The sequence below is a fragment of the Muntiacus reevesi genome, chromosome 19 (assembly GCF_963930625.1).
Source record: "Muntiacus reevesi chromosome 19, mMunRee1.1, whole genome shotgun sequence".
Classification (NCBI taxonomy): Eukaryota; Metazoa; Chordata; class Mammalia; order Artiodactyla; family Cervidae; genus Muntiacus; species Muntiacus reevesi.
This window is the reverse complement of record NC_089267.1, coordinates 31,352,376-31,372,498: the sequence shown is the minus strand read 5'-3', so window position 1 is coordinate 31,372,498 and position 20,123 is coordinate 31,352,376. Positions and strand designations below refer to the sequence as shown.

General features: G+C 43.1%; 1 protein-coding gene and 1 pseudogene across 1 annotated transcript in view; one reads left to right on the top strand and one right to left on the bottom strand.

The window, feature by feature from the left end:
• DCBLD1 (discoidin, CUB and LCCL domain containing 1) overlaps positions 1-19,904 on the top strand; it is a 69,448-nt gene extending 49,544 nt beyond the window's left edge. The window contains exons 6-15 of the mRNA XM_065911590.1: positions 7,076-7,209; positions 11,800-11,840; positions 12,784-12,999; positions 13,397-13,521; positions 13,791-13,950; positions 14,039-14,146; positions 15,591-15,675; positions 15,904-15,953; positions 16,729-16,848; positions 18,903-19,904. Coding sequence (XP_065767662.1) covers positions 7,076-7,209; positions 11,800-11,840; positions 12,784-12,999; positions 13,397-13,521; positions 13,791-13,950; positions 14,039-14,146; positions 15,591-15,675; positions 15,904-15,953; positions 16,729-16,848; positions 18,903-19,405 — 1,542 coding nt within the window. The 3' untranslated portion in view covers positions 19,406-19,904. The remainder of the gene's footprint in view (positions 1-7,075; positions 7,210-11,799; positions 11,841-12,783; positions 13,000-13,396; positions 13,522-13,790; positions 13,951-14,038; positions 14,147-15,590; positions 15,676-15,903; positions 15,954-16,728; positions 16,849-18,902) is intronic.
• Positions 6,166-6,862, bottom strand: LOC136150743 (large ribosomal subunit protein uL6 pseudogene; annotated as a pseudogene).
• Positions 19,905-20,123: the final 219 nt, after the last annotated feature.

Genomic DNA, 20,123 nt, shown 5'->3' with positions numbered 1-20,123 from the left:
GGCTCCCTAGTGACTCAGACGGTAAAGAATCTGCCTGCAGTGCAGGAGTCCTGGGTTCGATCCCTGCGTTGGGAAGATCCCTTGGAGAAAGAAATGGTAACCCACTCCAGTGTTCTAGCCTGCAGAATTCCATGGACAGAGGAGCCCGGCGGGCTAATAGTCCATGGAGTCGCAAAGATTTGGACATGAATGAGTGACTAACACAACACAGCACATAAAATAGATAACTAGCAAGAACCTACTGTATACAGCACAGGGAACTCTACTCAGAGCTCTGTGGTGACCTAAGTGGAAAGGAAATCCAAAAAAGAGGGAGGTCTAAGTGCAGCTGATTCACTTTGGTGTACAGGAGAAACTAACAGAATATTGTAAAGCAACTGACTCCAATAATAATAATAAGAGAATTGGTTCATTCTGTGTTGTTTCAAAAGGCAGAATGAAGATCCACGAGGCCACTTTCCGTAGCATATAAGGAATAACTGAACAATGCAAGATGGGATAGGGTGTCTCCAGAAACAGTGGGGCCCTAATCACTGAAAGTGTCAAGTGTGTGGAGATTACAGCCTCTGTCACGGTGGCCTGGATGTGTGAGGAGGAGAAGGGGACAGTCTGTCAGGAGGTGTCACAGAAAACTTTCACGATCATTTAGAATTCTGAAGATTCTGTGCTTCTGTCTCCTTGGCTGGTGAATGAAGGCATCGTACAGTGTAGGCTTAACATGCCAGTTAAGAAACACAGACTTTAAGCTCTGCCTCACCTGGAAACCAGAAATAAAAAGCGCTCAGAACAGTTTTTCTCTTGGCAGCTTCTCCCAAGCCTGCTGACTGTACCGTCTGCTTTTAAGCAGAACACATCCCTTAACTAACTTGTTTCAGTAATTCTCCATTCCCCCCAAATATTCAAGAAGTACTGCAAGGGGAGACAGTGCAAAAAGTGTGTTCCTGATTTAGCAGAGAAAGGGAGAAACCCAGTTGCCTACACCCAGAAAAAGCCAGAGGCAAATAAATCCATCATATAGGTGAGTGCTTGTCTCTGAGTGATGACAATATAGTGACTTCATTTTTTCATATTTTCTAAAATTTCTATGGTAAATGTATATTACTTTTCTAAGGAAAATGTTATCATGGTCATTATGAAGATTGTAGCGACACTAAAACAATTCACTGAATAGACTGAGGAATACATTTTTATAATTTTGAACATGTGCTTTCTTCATGTTTTTTTAAAAAATCAATTATTTATTTATTTTTGGCTCTGCTGGGTCTTTGTTGAAGTGCCAGGGCTTTCTCTAGTAGCAGTGAGTGGGGGGCTCCTCTCTCTAGGTGTGGTGCATGGGTTTCTCACCGCGGTGGCTTCTCATTGCAGAGCACGGGTTCTGGAGCACAGACAGGCTCAGTAGTTGTGGCCCACGGGCTTGATTGCCACATGGCATGTGGGACCTTCCTGGACCAGGGATGGGACCTTCCTGGACCAGGGATCGAACCTGTGTCTCCTACATTGGCAGGTGGATTCTGTAACACTGAGCCACCAGGGAAGCCGTCTTTATGTTAAAGTGAATCTAAAACGTTTACTCTTATTACATTTTATTTTAATACTGTCAATACTTTTTAGTACAAGTTGTTTTTTCTTAAAGGAAGACTTAGAAAAATGCTCCAGTTCTGGGATGATTTGATAATTTCTTTGAGTCTTCTCATGCGGATCTGCTTGGCCATCTTTTGTGGCTCAGGGAACTTCAGAGATGTTTAATTCCACCAACTTCCAAGTTCATGAACCTTGCAGGTGTTCTCCTCAGCTGTCCATTGCATTCCCTTTCCTGAAGAAATATGTTTAAATTTTTTTGTTTAAGGCAATCACTGGTTAATATAGGCTTTCCCGTATTTATATTTCAGTGAAGTGTAGATCCCCAAATAGCTAGAAGACAAAGTATAAATCTATTGTTCAAAAGGAAAATTTTTAAAAATCTAGTTCACTGAGTGTGAATTTTTAAAGGTCAAGAAACAACAGTTAGAACCCAACATGGAACAATGGACTGGTTCAGAATTGGGAAAGGAGTATGACAAGGCTGTTCATCTAACAGCTTGTTTAACTTACATGCAGAGTGTGTGCTAAGTTGCCTCAGTTGTTTCCAACTCTTAGTGACCCCATGGACTGTAGTCCATCAGGCTCCTCTGTCCATGGAATTTTCCAGGCAAGAACACTGGAGTGGGTTGCCATGTCCTTCTCCAGAGAATCTTTCCAACCCACGTGTCCTGCAGATCCTGCACTGCTGGCAGATTCTTTACTGCTGAACCACTGGGAAAGCCGGATATGCAGAGTACATTATGGGAAATGCTGGGCTGGATGAATCAGAAACTGGAATCCAGATTGCCTGGAAAAATATCAACAACTTCAGATATGCAGATGATACCACTCTAATGGCAGAAAGTGAAAGGAACTAAAGAGCCTCTTGATAAGGGTGAAAGAGGAGAGTGAAAAAGCTGACTTAAAACTCAACATTCAAAAAACTAAGATCATGGCATCTGGTCCCATCCCTTCAGTGACAGATTTTATTTTCTTGGGCTCCAAATCACTATGGATGGTGACTACAGCCTTGAAATTAGAAGACACTTGCTCCTTGGAGGGAAAGCTATGACAAACCTAGACAGCATATTAAAAAACAGAGACATCACTTTGCCAGCAAAAATCCATATAGTCAAAGCTTTGGTTTTTCCAGTAGTCAGGTTAAGGTGTGAAAGTTCAACCATGAAGAAGGCTGAATGCTGAAAAATGGATGCTTTCCAATCATGGTGCTGGAGAACACTCTTGAGAGTCCCTTGGACTGCAAGGAGATCAAACCAGTCAATCTTAAAGGAAATCAATCCTGTATATTCATTGGAAGGTTTGATGCTGAAGTTGAAGTTCCAATACTTTGGTCACCTGATGCATACAGCCAACTCACTGGAAAAGAACTTGATGCTGGGATAGACTGAAGACAAAAGGAGAAGGAAGGGAGTGGCAAAGGATGAGATGGTTAGATAGCATAACCAACTCAATGGACATGAATTTGTGCAAACTCCAGGAGACAGTGAAAGACAGGAGAGCCTAGCATGCTGCAGTCCATGGGGTCACAGAGTCGAACATGACTTAGTGACTGAACAACAAGACCAAAAAGCCTCAGCTTTAGAAAACATCAATTTTATTTAAGTTGGTGGAGTGATTTTTTTTTTTTTTAAGGAAATAACCTTCCTTCCTGGAAATAACCCAGGAAAGGGCTTACAATTTTATTATGATATTATGGTAGCCAGATCTGGTGGTTATTCTCTTGGGGATGTATCTTATGTCCTGCCTTTAATATAATGAAAAAATATTAAATATGTGGAATTTAATATGCAATAATATAATGAAATAAATTCCATAAAAGGGGCACATACCACTGGGTACATCAATACTAGGGACCATGGGAAATGAGAATATTTGTTGTCAATGAAGCTGATAGGTCCCATTGCTTGTTGGCCTGTAAACCTGTCCTCTTGTTACCAAGGAGGTCCTTGAACATGCCAAGTCCACTGAGAGCTCTATGCAGGGCAGGGATCCTGGGATGAAGAGCATCCCATCCCCAGACTGAATTCAGAGGAAGCCAGGTGATCCCAGAGACAGTGGGAATAGGTGCCCAGCTGACCCCTGGATCAATCTGCCTTTTATTTGGGGCTGAGAAAGGGAAGCAGCCCTGCATCGACCCTATAATAGTATACAGGGTGACCTTTAGAATCACAGAGCGATTCTGGATACCACCCAGTCCAGCCTTTTCATTGTCCAAGAGAACTGGGAAGCTGGGTCCAGAACAGTGAGATGACTTCACATCTGGTAGAGCTGGAGACAGAGACAGGGTGATGCACTAAATTGCTGAATTTACATTCAGGATGTCTCCATTATAGCTAGCTCCTCTATTTTGTGCCCTAAGAGACTAAAACCATAATAAGACACCTTTAAAAAAAAAAAAAAAGAAAATTCATAAAAGATGAAAAGGCAAGCTGCCTTTTTAAAGATTACTATCTTCTAATTCTTTTTTTTCCCTCCAGATCAAGAAGGGGGTAGTATCTGCATCTGTTTCAGCATTCTCTTCTCTTATTTCTTCTTTGTCATGAGATGCTCCGCTTTTTTCACGATGATAGAAACCATTGGAAAACTGACTCACTTTGCCAAATCTAATCTAGTTCAGGAAATATGAGCTCTCTAAATTAAAGATCACAAAAGTTCTCAATTTTATTGCAACTGCATTGTTGCTGTTGTTCAGTCACTAAGTCCTGTCTGACTCTCTGATGCCATGGACTGCAGCACGCTGGGCTTCCCTGTCCTTCACTGTCGCCTGGAGTTCGCTCAAACTCATGTCCACCGAGTCGGTGATGCAATCGAACCATCTCATCCTCTGTCATCCCTTTATCCTCCTGCCTTCAGCCTTTCCCAGCATCAGGGTCTTTTCCAATGAGTCAGCTCTTCTCTTCAGGTGGCTAGAGTACTGGAGTTTCAGCTTTAGCATCAATCCTTCCAGTGAATATTCAGGATTGATTTCCTTTAGGATTGACTGATTTGATCTCCTTGCAGTCCAAGGACTCTCAAGAGTCTTTCTGCACAATTCAAAAGCACCAATCCTTCAGTGTTCAGCCTTTTTTATGGTTCAATTCTCACATCCATACATGACTACTGGAAAAACCATAGCTTTGACTAGATGGACCTTTGTCAACAAAGTAATGTCTCTGCTTTTTAACACACTCTAGGTTTGTCATAGCTTTTCTTCCAAGGAGCAAGGGTCTTTTAATTTTATGGCTGCAGTCACCATCTGTAGTGATTTTGGAGCCCAAGAAAATAAAATCTGTCACTGTTTCCATTGTTTCCCCATCTATTTGCCATGAAGTGATGAGACTGGATGCCATGATCTTAGTTTTTTGAATGTTTGAAAAAGCCAGCTTTTTCACTCTCCTCTTTCACTTTCATCAAGAGACTCTAGTTCCTCTTCAGTTTCTGCCATAAGGGTCATCTGCATATCTGAGGTTATTGATATTTCTCCCAGCAATCTTGATTCCAGTTTGTGCTTCATCCAGCCTGGCATTTCGCATAATATACTCTGCCTATAAGTTAAATAAGCAAGGTGACAATATACAGCTTTGACGTACTCCTTTCCCAATTTGGAACCAGTCTGTTGTTCCATGTCCAGTTCTAACTGTTGCTTCTTGACTTGCATACAGGTTTCGCAGGAGGCAGGCAAGGTGGTCATGTATTCCCATCTGTTGAAGAATTTTCATAGTTTGTTGTGATCCACAGTCAAAGGCTTTAACATAGTCAATGAAGCAGAAGTAAATGTTTCTTCTGGAATTCTCTTGCTTTTTCGATGATCCAACAGATGTTGGCAATTTGATCTCTTGTTCATCTGCCTTTTCTAAATCCAGCTTGAACATCTGGGAGTTCTCATTTCATGTATTGTTGAAGCCTAGCTTGGAGAATTTTGAGCATTACTTAGCTAACATGTGAAATGAGTGCAATTGTGCGGTAGTTTGAACATTCTTTGGCATTGCCCTTCTTTGGGATTGGAATGAAAACTGACCTTTTCCAGTTCTGTGGCCAGTGCTAAGTTTTCCAAATTTGCTGGCATATTGAGTGCAGCATTTTAACAGCATGATCTTTTAGGATTTGTAAGAAACTGAGCAGCTATCTATTCTTGCTGAACAAGTCACCCCAGAACTTAAAATGATGGTTTAAAATGATAGCCGTTTTCTTTGCTGGCCAGTTTGTGGGTTAACAATGTGGGTTGGTTGGTTCTTAAGCTCCCTTTGCCTAGAATTGCAGCTGGATTTGTGTGACAGGTCATCTGGGGTGGGAGTCTCAGGAGGCCTCACTGACAGTTGGCAGGGCCATGTTACCTGTAGCAGAACAGAACAAGTGCTGTGGCCCAGTTCAGCCTTGGTGTGGGAGGTGACCACACATGGGCATGGCCCCAGGAGGCATTATTCACTGGAGAGCCACGGATACTGTAGATCACCTCCGTTCCTTCCTAGCTAGTGGAAAGATTCCCAAGTTAGTCAGCATAAACATAGGACTCTGATGTCATTCTTTTTTTTTTTTTTTTTTTATTGTTCTTAACACTAGAATTTACTTAACTGCTTACTAGTCAAATAGTTTGAAATGATAATCAATAGAAAAAAATCTCAAATCGAGTTTTTATTGTCTCTTTAAAATATCACAACTGAGTCCACAGAACCATCTGCTATCTTGTTTCTGCAGCAGGATCACTGAGATCTTATTCATCAGCCTGCTGAACTGTTCCTTTTTCAGAAACATAGATACCATCCAAAAATTTTCTGATATCCTTGTTTTTAACTGTGGTGGCTTGCTGAATCAAAGCAGCTGAATTTGACACAAGTTCAATGTCATTTCCTTCAAGAATCAACTCATCTTTCTGGGCTTGAGATACTGAACAGGCAACCCCTGGCCTCATTCGAACCCTGTGTATGTATTTTTCACCCAAAAAATTTCGGATTTCCACAAGAGAACCATTCTCCTGAATAACAACGTTGATGGGGAAGTGGGCATACACCGACCTCATCTTGTAACGGAAGCCCAGTGTAACACCCTTGATGATGTTCTGTACGTGGCTACAGATTGTGCGAACAGTGGCCAGTTCCTTTCTGTTTCCCCACCATTTGTCAACACGGAGCCTCTTCTTTCTCTTTCCAAGGAGTCTGAGTTCTACATTGATGTGATTGAAGTCCCTCTGCAGGGTGCCTCTGGGGCCCTTCACAATGACTATCCGTCCCTTCAAGGTAATGTCGACATTTTCTGGGATGTCGACAGTCTGATTGCTGAGAATGGTCTTCATTCTCGCAGTAGATGCAGCAAAAAAAAAGGTCTGATGTCATTCTGAGATGGTTATCTAATACTTTTTTTCATTCCCTTCTGCTTTTTATTTAAATGAATTATAATTTAGCCATATCATGGGTCATGTAGGCATCCTGACCACAAGTTGCAACAAAATGGAAAACTCCCACCATGTGTGAAATGCATTGTTGAGTCACTTATAAGTGATGACGTTGCTGTGTTTCAGACCTCTTTATTGTGCAAAGCCGCCATCCATGCAGGAGTGATTGCAGATGAAGTGGGTGGTCAGATCAGCGTGTTTCTGCGCAAAGGGATAAGTCGATATGAAGGAATCCTGGCCAATGGTGTTCTCTCAAGGGAGTAAGTACTTAGCTTTTGTTCTGAATGCAAGGTAACCCTGCAGGCGTATGTAATCAGCTCACAGTTTTTTAAAGACAGCTGGCTTGTGATACCAAGGGCCTGTCAACTGGGAAAAATAAGTGTGAGTGCTTAGAGTAGTATTTATAGTGTCCATTTGGACTTCCCAGGTGGCGCTAATAGTAAAGAACCCACCTGCCAATGCAGCCGACTTAAGAGATGCAGGTTCTCTCCCTAGGTCAGGATGATGCTCTGGAGGAGGGCATGGCAACCCACTCCAGGATTCTTGCCTGGAGAATCCCATGGGCAGAGGAGCCTGATGGGCTACGGTCCATAGGGTTGCAAAGAGTCCAACACAACTGAAGTGACTTAGCTTGTAGCAATGAAATAGCTGTTTATGCTGACAAGTTAGTTAAAATGGCACATTTCTAAAGTCCCAGGGCAGCAGAACATTCTACTCTCAGGTGCTTCAGTGGGAGGGAATAAAGGCTTATTCCTCTCTTATAAGTAATAAGTAAATTACTTATTATCGCCAATATTACCAAAGATACTGAAGACGACACAGGACTGAAATAAACCCAGGCAGAACCACAGAAATCCCTAGAGGATCCCTAGAGACAGTCTCTTAAGGATGAATAATAGTTGAGAAGTGAAAAAAAAAGATGGCTTTTGTTAACTTCCGTTTGTGTTATCCTCTGATCCTTTAGCTTTTTACGAAAAAAGTATGTCAGTTGCTTTAAACACTTCAACCTCAGTTTTTAATGCTTTCAGGTTTCCTCAGCTTTTGGAGAGGAAAACTAGAACTGTTATAACTAAAATAGGCTAGCCTTGTGATCCAGATGTCCATCCGTGTAAACAGGCAGCTAAGACTGGTCCAGAGGGACACTCCCTTTGGAACGGGTGGCCACCTAGTGAGGGAACAGTGCTCCCCGAGCCCCTTACAGTTCGTGTCCTCAGGGATTGGCTCCAGGACTCCCGTGGATGCCCAAATCCAGGGATGCTGAAGTCCCTATAGAAAATGGCGTAACATTTACATATAACTATGCATATCCTGCCATGGACTTTAAATCATCTCTAGATTACTTATAATACCTAATATAATGTAAATGCTATGTAAATAGTTGTAAATACTATTGTAAATGTTGTGTAAAGAGTTGCATGTGGCAAATTCAAATTTTGCCTTTTGGAATTTTTTTCCCTGAATATTTTTACTCTGGTTGGTTGACCCTGGGGATGCAGAATCTGCAGATATGGCTGACTGTATATCCACATGGTATGTGCTCATACACTATAAACATAAATTTTATATTATGTACACATGTATTATATATGCTCACATATATGCACACACGTAAGTATATACTTTTTTTTCACTTACATATTTACCTCAAACTCTTTGGGACATTAAAATTTATATCCTGATTTATAAATGTATACCCTGATTTATGGGGAGCTTCCCAGGTGGCACTAGTGGAAAAGAACCTGCCTGCTAATGCAGGAGACATAAGAGACGTGGGTTCAATCCCTGGGTCAGGAAGATCACCTGGAGGAGGGCACAGCAACCCACTCCAGTATTCTTGCCAGGAGAACAGAAGGATCCCATAGACAGAGGAGCCTGGCGAGCTGCAGTCCACGGGGTGGCAAAGAGTCAGACATGACTGAGCACGCAGGCTCCCTGATTTGTAGTATTTATAGCTTAGCGTATTGCTTCAGCACAGTAAGCTTTCAATGTCTGCTCAACTTTGACTTTTGAAGATCTATTTCTTTTTATGTTTTTTATGGTTTGCTCTACTGATACTACGGTACTATTTATCAGGAAGGCATCCATCTGTGACCTAGATCTGCTGGGGTGCTATTTCTCAAATAGAAACAAAGAACTGGCCTTTGGCCTTAAGTTTGTTGTTTTTGGGTCTCTTGCCTATGTTTGAATACATTTGCATGCTTTTTTAGAAAAAAAGGATAGGAAAAAGTTAAACTTGTATTACTTGGATTTTATTTTACTTTTGAAGAAAAGTATTTAAGCTATTGAATGACAGTAGACATAATGTCCTCAATTACTGCTGCTACATCAACTGGACTTACGACATTAGAAGTCACTTTATATAATTTGATAATAAACTTTAGGGCAAAAACAAGAGTCCAGAAATCTAAATCATAAATGAATTAGCAAAGTTTTGCTCCAAATTCCATATAGGTATTTGAACTAATTGAGTGATTTTTGCTTTGGTGTGCATAGACAGAAAGTCTAGAACTATATCAAGGTCCCTTCTCCCTTCTGGCCCTGTGGTCTTTTTGTGCCCAGCAGAAGAGAGTAAACTGTGTGCTCACACCGTCCCTTCCACTGGTTTCCATTCCCAGGTCTTCAGGGAGCATTTGTTTTGGTCGGTGCTGTTTTGCTGTTGGGGAAGCACTGTACATGCGGTCATTGAACTTCTGTTCCCACGCATGATTGTTTGGTGTTCAGGAAGACACACAGAAGGAAGCATTGCCGCTGAGGAAGAAGGGGTCCCTAAAGTAAATATCTAGGGTTCTTCTGGGATTCATCCTGGGTCAGGTCACTTCCCTGATCTGAGAAGACCAGAATGGAATCAGGAAGAGCCACTGACCTCACACAGAGGCCGACGGCTCAGACCATCTGCAGGGAGGGCTTTGTGTTTGCATCAGACGATTCGTGATGGCTTCTACAGCCCTCTGGGAAGGCTGGCAATTCCTGGAATCTGATTCATTCACCCCAGTGTGCAAATGCCTCAATCCCATCCTCCCTAGGGGGTTTTCATTTTTAAAAGCAGCAGCTTATTTACCTACAGAATTCTCTAGGTGGTTGTATTTAATTAGTTTAATTGGGTGAAATGAAAAAACATATTCCAGCTGATAATAGAGGAAAGACAGGCAGAGAGATCTTAGAAGCACAGCCTTCCCCAGCATCATCATCTTCTCAGGGTTAACTCCAAAGCTAACCTTCTTGCCTTAACTTCTCTTTTTGAGTCACAGAACAAAGCTTTTAATGATTCATGGCAGTGGGAGCACATCCAGACGATCAGGGAAGAGGCAGTATTCTTTGGGCTTATCCGGCCAAACTTGAAGTGTAATACTTAGTGCAAGAATGTTAGAGGAAATGGAAAAAATCAAGAAGAGGTTCTAAATACATGTTAATTTAAACATGAATCACAAAAATGTGAATTCCAACAGTGTGACCCTTTCTTTAAAGGCTAGGAAAACTGGGTCCTCACCCCCACTCAGCCACTAACTGAACTGAAGGAGGTTCAATGATCCACGTGGGCCTGCGTTTTCTCATGTATGAAATGGTTGGTCCCTGCGTTATGTTCAGCACGGATCATAATAGAACCTGAATGTGGAAAACCAAGGTTTACAGAGTCTCTTCCTGAGAGTGGACAAAGAATATGAAAGAAAAACCTGTTACTTAAGAAAAAACCAAAAAACAAAACCTTTGATGTGAATGTGCTAATACTCTTGTCCAGACTATTTTTGGGTTCTCTGTGGATTTCACATTTCAGTACTCTTTGTCCATTATTGGCAGAGTAATTGAGTCAAAACATTTAAAACTGTAAGCAGTACTCAGATTGTAAAATAATTGAACATGACAGTGATGTCTACCTTTTTTGTTTACCTCTAGTATCCAATACATAAAGTATGATGCAAATAAGATGAATCTTGAGAATTTCAAGTTTTCTATTCATTCTCTGTACTGTCACAGCAATGAGTTGATGAGGGGTTTACAAGAAGAAAAATGTGATGGCAGGCCTTAGGAACCTCTTCTCTGCAGGAGACGACTGCAGAGCAAGGCTGATTTGATAAGTTCGCCAGGAGAGTGATACAAGTTGTAGCACCGGGGGGCCCCGAGGGTCCAGGCCAGCCGGGCAGGACTGCCCAGCAGCCGTGGGGGCCCGGGTCAGGACCTGTCGGTGAGGCGCTCTGAGTTTTCTCCAGCTGCGCCTTGTTATCCAGAGGCAGGAACTGCTTCACGGCTGGGAGTCTTTGCTGCTGGAGGCCGGAGTGTGACTGGAGAGAGAGGCCAGGCCGAGTCCTCAGGCTGACACAGGGCCACTCAGGGCAGGAGTGAAGTCTGTAGCGAAGGCAGCAGATAGCATGCCCATCCTCAAAGTGAGCGGGCATCTGCATGCCTCAGTGGTCCTTGACGGTTGATCGTGAGTGGGGCGCTGTGGGGGTGTCTGCTGAAGCAAAGAGCATGTCCAGGGCAGGCATCCTTTCTGCCTCCGCCACCACAGACTCAGTAACTGGGGTTTCAGCGTGTTCTGGAGACCGTATGTGTGTACATTCCGTCCCAGTACAGCGTGGCGTGATGGGAGAGCACAGAATTTTGATTCACAAGCAGTGCCTCCAGAGTCCTGGCCACTTGTCACCTGTATGAATTCAGGGAAGTTGCTTACCTTCAAAGGGCCTGAGTTTCTTGGTCTGTGAAATACCAGTGACCGAGGGAAGAGTGGCCTTGCCAGGTGCTCTGAGGACCACGTGAGGTGGGGGAAGGCTCTGAGCCCCATGCGGTAGCGCTGTCCCAGTCATTAAGATCCAGTGAAGCAACTCACCTCCTCATCTTTGTGTTTATTATTTCAGCGGTTCCCTGTCAGACAAGCGATTTCTGTTTACCTCCAATGGTAAGGATCATGCTTTCCTTAAGAATTTGATAATTTAAAAATCTTCAGGGGTAGTCTATTCTTCCATACCCCTCAGATAAAATAGTTTAAAGGATTATTTTTCTTTGCCCTCAGACTATGTAGCACCAATATGCTGTGACTTAAAAATACATCAGAGAATAAACCCAGTTAGCACTAGGAAGAAAATATTTTTCTTTATAATCTCTCAAACTTTTGCCAAACAAGAATGAAAATTTTAAATGACATTTAAGATAAATTCCTTTGTCAATTTTTAACAGGAAAAGCTTTTGAGTAAGTACAATTTTATTTGTGACCAAGTTATTGAAAATGAATATATAGTATTAAGGCTTTTTTTAGCCCCTCCATCATGGAACTTATTCTGGGGAAATAGTCTCCCTCATAAAAAATATTTGGGGAGAACACTGTAAACTTCTCTGCCCAGGAAGAGTACTGGCCTTTATCTGCTACCTTTGCATTGTCTTGGACATTGCTATAGTTAAGCGTCCAGGGGTGATGTTGGGTATGATGAACTGATCTTTGAGCACCGGCTGTACCTGCTCTTCAAGGGTACAGAGCATGAAGTCCCCCTTCTAATCAACCAAGAAGAACCTCAGCATTAAGCTTTTAAGACACCTTGCACTTCATTGAAATTAGGGTGAATTTAGAAGGATAGAAAGGAAAATCTACAGTGGGGACAAAGAGATATCACTTTTAGGGATATAAATTGTTAAAAAAACAGCAACAATTTCAAGACGCCACAGTACCAACAAGTCAAAGTTTTTAATGGATCATTAAAAACTAGTAATTAAACAGTTGATTCAGTATCAGAATGGAAGTAAATCAACTGAATCATTCTAGGTGAAATGGGGTGTCTGTTTTTTGTTTGCTTTTTTGTTTTCATTTTGTGTCCATATCTGAAATCTTTTCCTGCCCTTTATCCTAGGCTGCAGCAGATCCTTGAGTTTGGAACCTGACAGGCAAATCAGAGCTTCTTCTTCTTGGGAGTGGATCAATGAGACTGGAGATCAGGTCCGCTGGTCTCCTGGCCAAGCCCGCCTTCAGGACCAAGGCCCGTCGTGGGCTTCAGGGGACAGGAGCAAGAACCACAAACAGCGAGAGTGGCTAAGGATAGATTTGGGAGAGAAAAAGAAAATAACAGGTATGGACACAAGTGCAATTTCATGAAACAAGATGACTTGTCATTGAAATTGTTTTGAATTTGCATGGGTGTCCCCATCTCAAAGTACCATGTCTTGTTTAAAAGTAACAAATCTTCACCTTGTCTCTGTGAGAAGAACCTGTGTGGAGGGTATACAGATGGATGTGTGGATAAGAGATATGGTATCTCTTCACAGAAACCTTTTTAGGGCATGTTGTCAGTGTGAAAACTCATCTGTCATCAGGTTTCTAAATGCAGATGAGAAAAGCAGGCCTGAAAAATGATTTGAAATTTCAGGTGGGGGAGGGGAGGAAAGGAAAAGAAACCTGAAAATAATAATGCAAGTTATATGTAACATATTTTTAAAACTAACCCATAAATAATATGTTCTTACAAGGAATTAGGACCACAGGATCCACACAGTCAAATTTCAACTTCTATGTAAAGAGTTTTGTAATGAGCTTCAGAAACAACAACTCCAAGTGGAAGACCTATAAAGGAATTGTGAATAATGAAGAAAAGGTAAGAGACACTCTGGAGGGAGGAACTGAGTCAGAGAGCGGGCCTCCGGATATTTTCATTAGTGTGTTTCCAGAAAACAGATGCAAAGCACCACGTCCAGTTACTTAGCCTTTATGTGCAAAGCCTTGGATCTTCAATATCAGGCATGTCTATACAAATGCAATGGACATAGAATCCTGGCTTTGATTTCATATCACCAGGTGTGAGTGGGTTGATCAAGACCTAGAAACTAATAGAATCTTCAGGTAAAAGTTACTTTGTTCCTACAGGTGTTTCAGGGCAACTCTAATTTTCGGGACCCTGTGCGGAACAATTTCATCCCTCCCATTGTGGCCAGATATGTGCGCGTCATCCCCCAGACGTGGCACCAGAGGATAGCTTTGAAAGTGGAGCTCCTTGGCTGCCAGATTGCACCAAGCAGGACTCAGGGTGAGTGAAGGAGTTACTGAATTTGGGTCCCCTCCTTTCACAAACTGCTGTTACCAGTGTGGTTTCTCCAACATCTCTTCTCATTCAGACAATGACTCACTGGTGTGGCACAAAACAAGTGTGGATACTGTTGGTTCAACGAAAGGAGAAGATGAGACAATCTCAAAACCCATCCCCGCTGAAGAAATTCCCAAAGGTATGGCAGGGATTGTTCTGTGGTTTCTTAAGGAACATAGCTGGTATTCCAGCAATAGTAGAGTAGCTTCAACAACATTCTTTTTTCCTCTGTCATATAAGTGTCTAGAAGCAGATGGTTCAGAAGTATCTGCATATGCATAAGATAGTATGTATCCACACTTTTCATTGGGATGTTTTCAGTAGAAACAAAAGCATGTGCCCTTCAAACACTACATAAATCTTCTGTAGGAAAAAAAAAAAACAATAGCACATACACGCCATGGAATACTCTAACAACTATAAAAAGGTATATTAGAGAAAGTTCTCTGAGACACACTGACAACTAATAATAAACATTAAAAATAATTTATTTTTTTCAGAATGTAAAATAATTTGCATATTAATTTTATACAATGTGGAAGATTATATATATATATATAAGAAAATAAAAATCATCCATTAATCAGCATCCATGGTCACCATATTCCACTGTGTATCCAATTATATTTATTTTTGTAACTTCAAAACAAAATGGCAGCATACCACATATTTTGTTCTGTAGCATGTATTTTTCATCTGACATTGTATTATGAGCATTTTCCAATGCAATTAAATAGTTGAAAAACATAGTTACTGATATCTTTATAGTATTTCTTCATATGGACATACCATCTAGTTAACCATTCCCCTGTTACTGGATGTTTGAACTGTTAGATTTTCCCCAAATTCCCACTCCTATAAATAACACCACTGTTATTTACATAAATGTTGTTCCCTTCTAACTTCCTTGTCCTCCGTTTCGTGCACAACACATTTCCACTCCTGATCATTCCTTTATTTTCTTCCCAGGGAACAAAGAAAAAAGAAGGGTTAAGAAGAAACATTTCTCCTTTAGTTTTCATAGTTTCTACAAGCCTGGGGTCTTCCATGGCTGTTAAAGCGACCTTCTTCCTTAAAAGACAGTTGTGGGAAGACATGGTCTGATGTTGGCCCGCATGTCCTTTCAGTCCACAGTCCCAAGGGTCTGGTTCCCCGGGCTTCTGTTTCCTACAGGTCCAAACCTGCCCCCCTCTCGGGGAAATGCTTACCTGAGCCACACTGAGAGTTCTGCACTGTGCTTACATCATCTACCTGCCTGAATAAGGCCAGCTATAAACCTCCCCAACCATTTTGATTTTTAGTCTAATATGATCCAAGCAACAAACTCAGAGTAAATGTTAATCCCAAGGAACATTGGAAAGTGCCTTTGGGGGGAAAAGAAAGATCAATTTTATTTTCCTAAACTTTAGCTGGGATTTTGAGTCCTCTCTTTTTGCTTTCCAGTATCATTACATGCCTAGCGTGTGTTCTTTTTCCCCACATGTTAAACCAGTGAGGACTTTTCAAATCAGTGTTCAGTTTTAGATCATGGAATTTGGTCCCTCTTCATTTCTGTTGTAATGTGGTGGCTTTTCCCCTTTCAGGATTAAACATCACAACTATTGTTATTCCACTGGTGCTCTTCTTCGTGCTGGCTGCTGGAGTGGGAATCTTTGCAGTCCTTAGAAAGTACGTGACTTCACATTTAAAAACATTTTTATTCTAATTATGTCAACAATCACAAAAGTTTACTGCTCTTCATATGTTCGTGTGTAGAAAGCAGCATCACTTCTTCAAAAATAAAATGTTAACTTATATTTTTAAAACAAGTTGGAGAGAGGGAGAAAGTATCAAGTATTTCATGAGCGGTACTTATCATTTAGAAATCTTTTCAGTGGGATTTTTTTGTTTTAATAGGAAGAAGAAGAAAGGAAATCCTTATGGGTCATCTAAGGCTCAGAAAACAGGTTGGTTGAAAAAACTATTACAGTTTTATTCTGTCTTTGAGGACATGAAAACCCACATCTATATGGTTAAAGAAATAAGATTTAATAGCTTTAAGTTAGCAAATCTAACAGGAAAGAATATATTGTATCCTATCTCTTAATTCAGAATCTTCATAGCCAGTTTACTTTTACCTTTGTTCAACATCATCCCATCATTTGTCAAAATTATTTTTTTGGCAACTGGAGTTTGGGTCACCACACTGCCTGTCATCAAGAAGATAGCACCCCTTGAGCCTTGTGTTTCTCATTCTGGGAAATCGGGGGAAGGACTGGCAGGTTTCAGAGACTCCTTAGGACTCGGGATGCCCTGCAGTGAGTCAGCTGTGGTCCAGAGAGGGGGCAGCAGGCAGGACCCCTGAGAATCTCAAGGCCACCATAGGGTGCCACCTTCAGAGGCTCTCAGCCGCCCGGTGTGTGGACTCTTCAAGGTCACAAATGCCCTGTCAGCTCAGATTGGGGAAGTTCATGCCCAGGTGGTCTAAACGGGATAACCTGGGGGCTGCTGGGTACACAAGTGCACCTTACAGGCACAGCGGGAAGTGTGCTCTGGGTGGTGTGTGCGGCTGTTGTAACGACCTCAGCAGGCTGTTCCCACCACACACCTGGAGAGTGTGGCTCTGCATGTGTCACAGGCAGCTGGCCAAAGGCAGCCTGACGGCTGACCTCAGGAGGAACCTGTTGTGGAGTAACTGTGTTATACTCCCGAGATAGCTGTTTCGTGTTATCTTTATTCCAGACTGTTGGAAGCAGATCAAGTATCCCTTTGCCAGGCATCAGTCAGCTGAGTTTACCATCAGCTACGATAATGAAAAGGAGATGACACAAAAGTTGGATCTCATCACCAGTGACATAGCAGGTAGGTACCAAGTCTGTGACCGTGCTATGAAAAGTGCTGCTTATGGGGGAGGGGAGGCCAGGAAGAGAAGTGCGACTAAAATCTTCTGTTTAGACACGATCTAGTAAATCACTAATGCGTGACATTTTCTCTCTGTGCTCTGTAGAGAGTCACAAACTAACACTGAACTATTTTCCCAAAGCCCCATTTAGCCTAGACTCTTACACCTGCAGGGCCTCTAATGACACCCAGAGAGATGGTCCTGAAGTACCACTGAAATTTGGAAGCCCTTACTTAATCTATTTTTGTTACTAAGGTTTTAATTAAGGCACTAGGAAAGAGGGACTAGAAAGATGAATTCAGCATAGCTCCTGCCCTGAAGAAAGAGGAAGAAGATGAAGCAATCTATTAGAATAGCCTTAGGGTTTTGACAAGCCATTGTGGAGTCACTGGATTTATGAAGAAGGATCTATTGTTTGGTTTTTCAAAATATCTAGTCCATCAAGGACCAACAGTTTTGTAAAATACAGTATAAATATAAGTGAAATTTTAAAAAGAAATTGAAAAAATTGTTTTAATTTTTTAAAAAGTTTTTGGCCATGCCCTGTGGCATGTTGGATCTTATTTCTTACCAGGGATTGAACCCCTGCATTGGAAATACAGAGTCTTAACCTCTGGACCACCAGGGAAGTCCCACAACAGTCATTTTCTAAGCCATATGCTCCAGGAACTACTTTTCTAGGTGGCTTCCATCTGTGCACCCATTTTTCAGGGCTTAACAGCTGGGAAGCATCCTCTTTCCTCTTACCTTACTTACATTGTTGGTGACCAGTTCTTCTGATGGTGGTGGTTTAGTCGCTAAGTCATGTCTGACTCTTGTGACCCTATGGACTGTAGCCTGCCAGGCTCCTCTGTCCATGGGATTCTTCAGGCGAGGATATAGGAGCAGGCTGCCATTTCCTTCTCCAGAGGATCTTCCTGACCCAGGAATTGAACCCAGCTTTGCTGCATTGCAGGCAGATTCTTTACCAACTGAGCTATAAGGGAAGCCCTATTCTTTTGAAACCTGTCCCCAAAGTGTGGTCTTTCCAAAGCTGCTGCTAGTCCCCTAATTTATGACATTTTTGTTTCATTTCTCTGCTTTTTAGTTTTATCTTTACCTCTTCTGTCTCCTTCCAGGGTTACCTCTCTGCCAGTCACTTATGTTTCTACACAATTAAACCAAACTTCCTGGCAGGGCACTCACTGCCCTCCATGATCTAGGGTATAGGTAACAACTCGCACTTGGAACGTGTGTTTGCATTCTGGCCCCACTGGTTGCTACCCATGTGATCCTGGAAAAATTATTTAAATTTCTCTCTGCTTCAGTTTTCCATTTGTAAAAGTACTATGAGGAAACTACCTCATAACACGTTTTTCCAGAGGATTTAGCTAGTTGATATCTTAATGTTATAGAATAGCGCCTGGCACCAAGAAAGGACTCCGTAAACGTGAGCTTTATGATTATCACTGTTGCTGTTTGGTCGCCCAGTTGTGTGCTCCTTCTCACCTCACAGACTGTAGCCAGGCTCCTCTGTCCATGGGATTCTCCAGGCAATATCCAGGGGATCTTCCTGACCCAGGGATCGAACCCACGTCTCTTAGGTCTCCTGCATTGGCAGGCAGGTTCTTTACCACCAGTGCCACCTGGGAAGCCCATGATCACCATTACCATTGTCATGAACTCCCAACCTATTACTCTGGTCTTGGCTTTCTATTAAATTTCTCCACATCTCCCCTACTCTGGTCACACCACCCTGATCATGGTTGTTTAACAGGTTGTTCACTCACTTTCCCCTTTCCTGACAGTATTCTCTTCAACTCCAAAATCTGGCCTTTCAAGAGCCAGTTTGAGAGCTCCATGATGTTCCCTCATACCTCTAGATGTGGTTAGAGGTAATCTCCACCTCTCGAGGCCTGGAATCTGTGCTGTTTACATCCCTGTCTTTCTCTTCCGCCTGGTACTCGTCAGGCACCGGGCAGAGCACCCCCTCTGCAGACAGCCGGGTACCAAGAGTCTGCTCTTTGGGTTTCAGATTACCAGCAGCCTCTCATGATTGGCACCGGGACGGTCACCAGGAAGGGCTCCACCTTCCGGCCGATGGACACCGAGGCGGACGCGGCGGGGCCTGGTCCCGAGGCCGGCGGCCACTACGACTGCCCCCTGCCGGCCGGCCGCCACGAGTACGCACTGCCCCTGACCCACGCCGAGCCCGAGTACGCCACGCCCATCGTGGAGCGGCACCTGGCCCGCGCGCACACCTTCTCGGCGCGGAGCGGCTACCGCGTGCCGGGGCCCCGGCCGGCGCACAAGCACTCCCTCTCCTCCGGTGCCTTCTCCCCAGCCGCCGGCTACCAGCGGCCGCCGAGCCCCGCGCCCGCGGAGCCGGGCTACGACCAGCCCAAGGGCTCAGCCGCGGGGCGCGCCCCTCCCGACTCTCAGAAGCCCCAGGTCAGCCCCGCGAGCAGCGCTGCCTACTTGGCCCCCAGAAACTGCCTCAGACCCCTCAACCCGACGGCCATGACCGCTCTTCTGTGAACACACACACTGTGAACGACGCTGCTGCTGCGGTACTGAGCGCCGGGCCGCGCGCCGCCCTGGAAGCCGCTGCGCTCGGGAGAGTGTGGTGCGAGTGTGGTGTGCGCGCGTGCGTGTGCGCGCGGGGGAACAGGATCCTGCGGGGGAGTCGGAGAGCCCCCGCCCCGTCCACACTGTTTACAGAACTGTGCAGCTGGTTTTGTTCTGACCCTGAGGGCCAGCGTCTGTTGGGTTTTGTGGGCTAGAAAAATGAACATTTTTCAGATGGCGTTTTCATTTCTCTAACTGTGATACTGAGCTGCTTCGGTGTAAAATGTGCAATCTGTACAGAGTTGTATTTAACAAGAATTAAAGTAACTTAAGTTTGCTTTAGCAGATTTTCCTTCTGCAGGGAGGTTAAGTGGGAGATGCAGCTGTTGCAAAAACATATAATAGTATGTACACTTTTTAAATATATTTTATCTGATACTGTGTTAGCAGCAGGTCTGTTTAAACTTAATCTTGTTGTTATTATGGCTCATTTCCTTTCCTTTGATATGGAAAACTAAAAGCATTGTTAACATTCTTCTCCTGGAAGGAATGAAATTACTTGAAGCCTGCAAGCACACCGGGGTGGTTGTTTGCAATTACCACTGCAGATTAACAAGAACAAACAAGATACTGGCACCTCAGCAGCTGCGGGTTCCTGAGACCCCACTTCAGGTGGGGATGTGCAGTG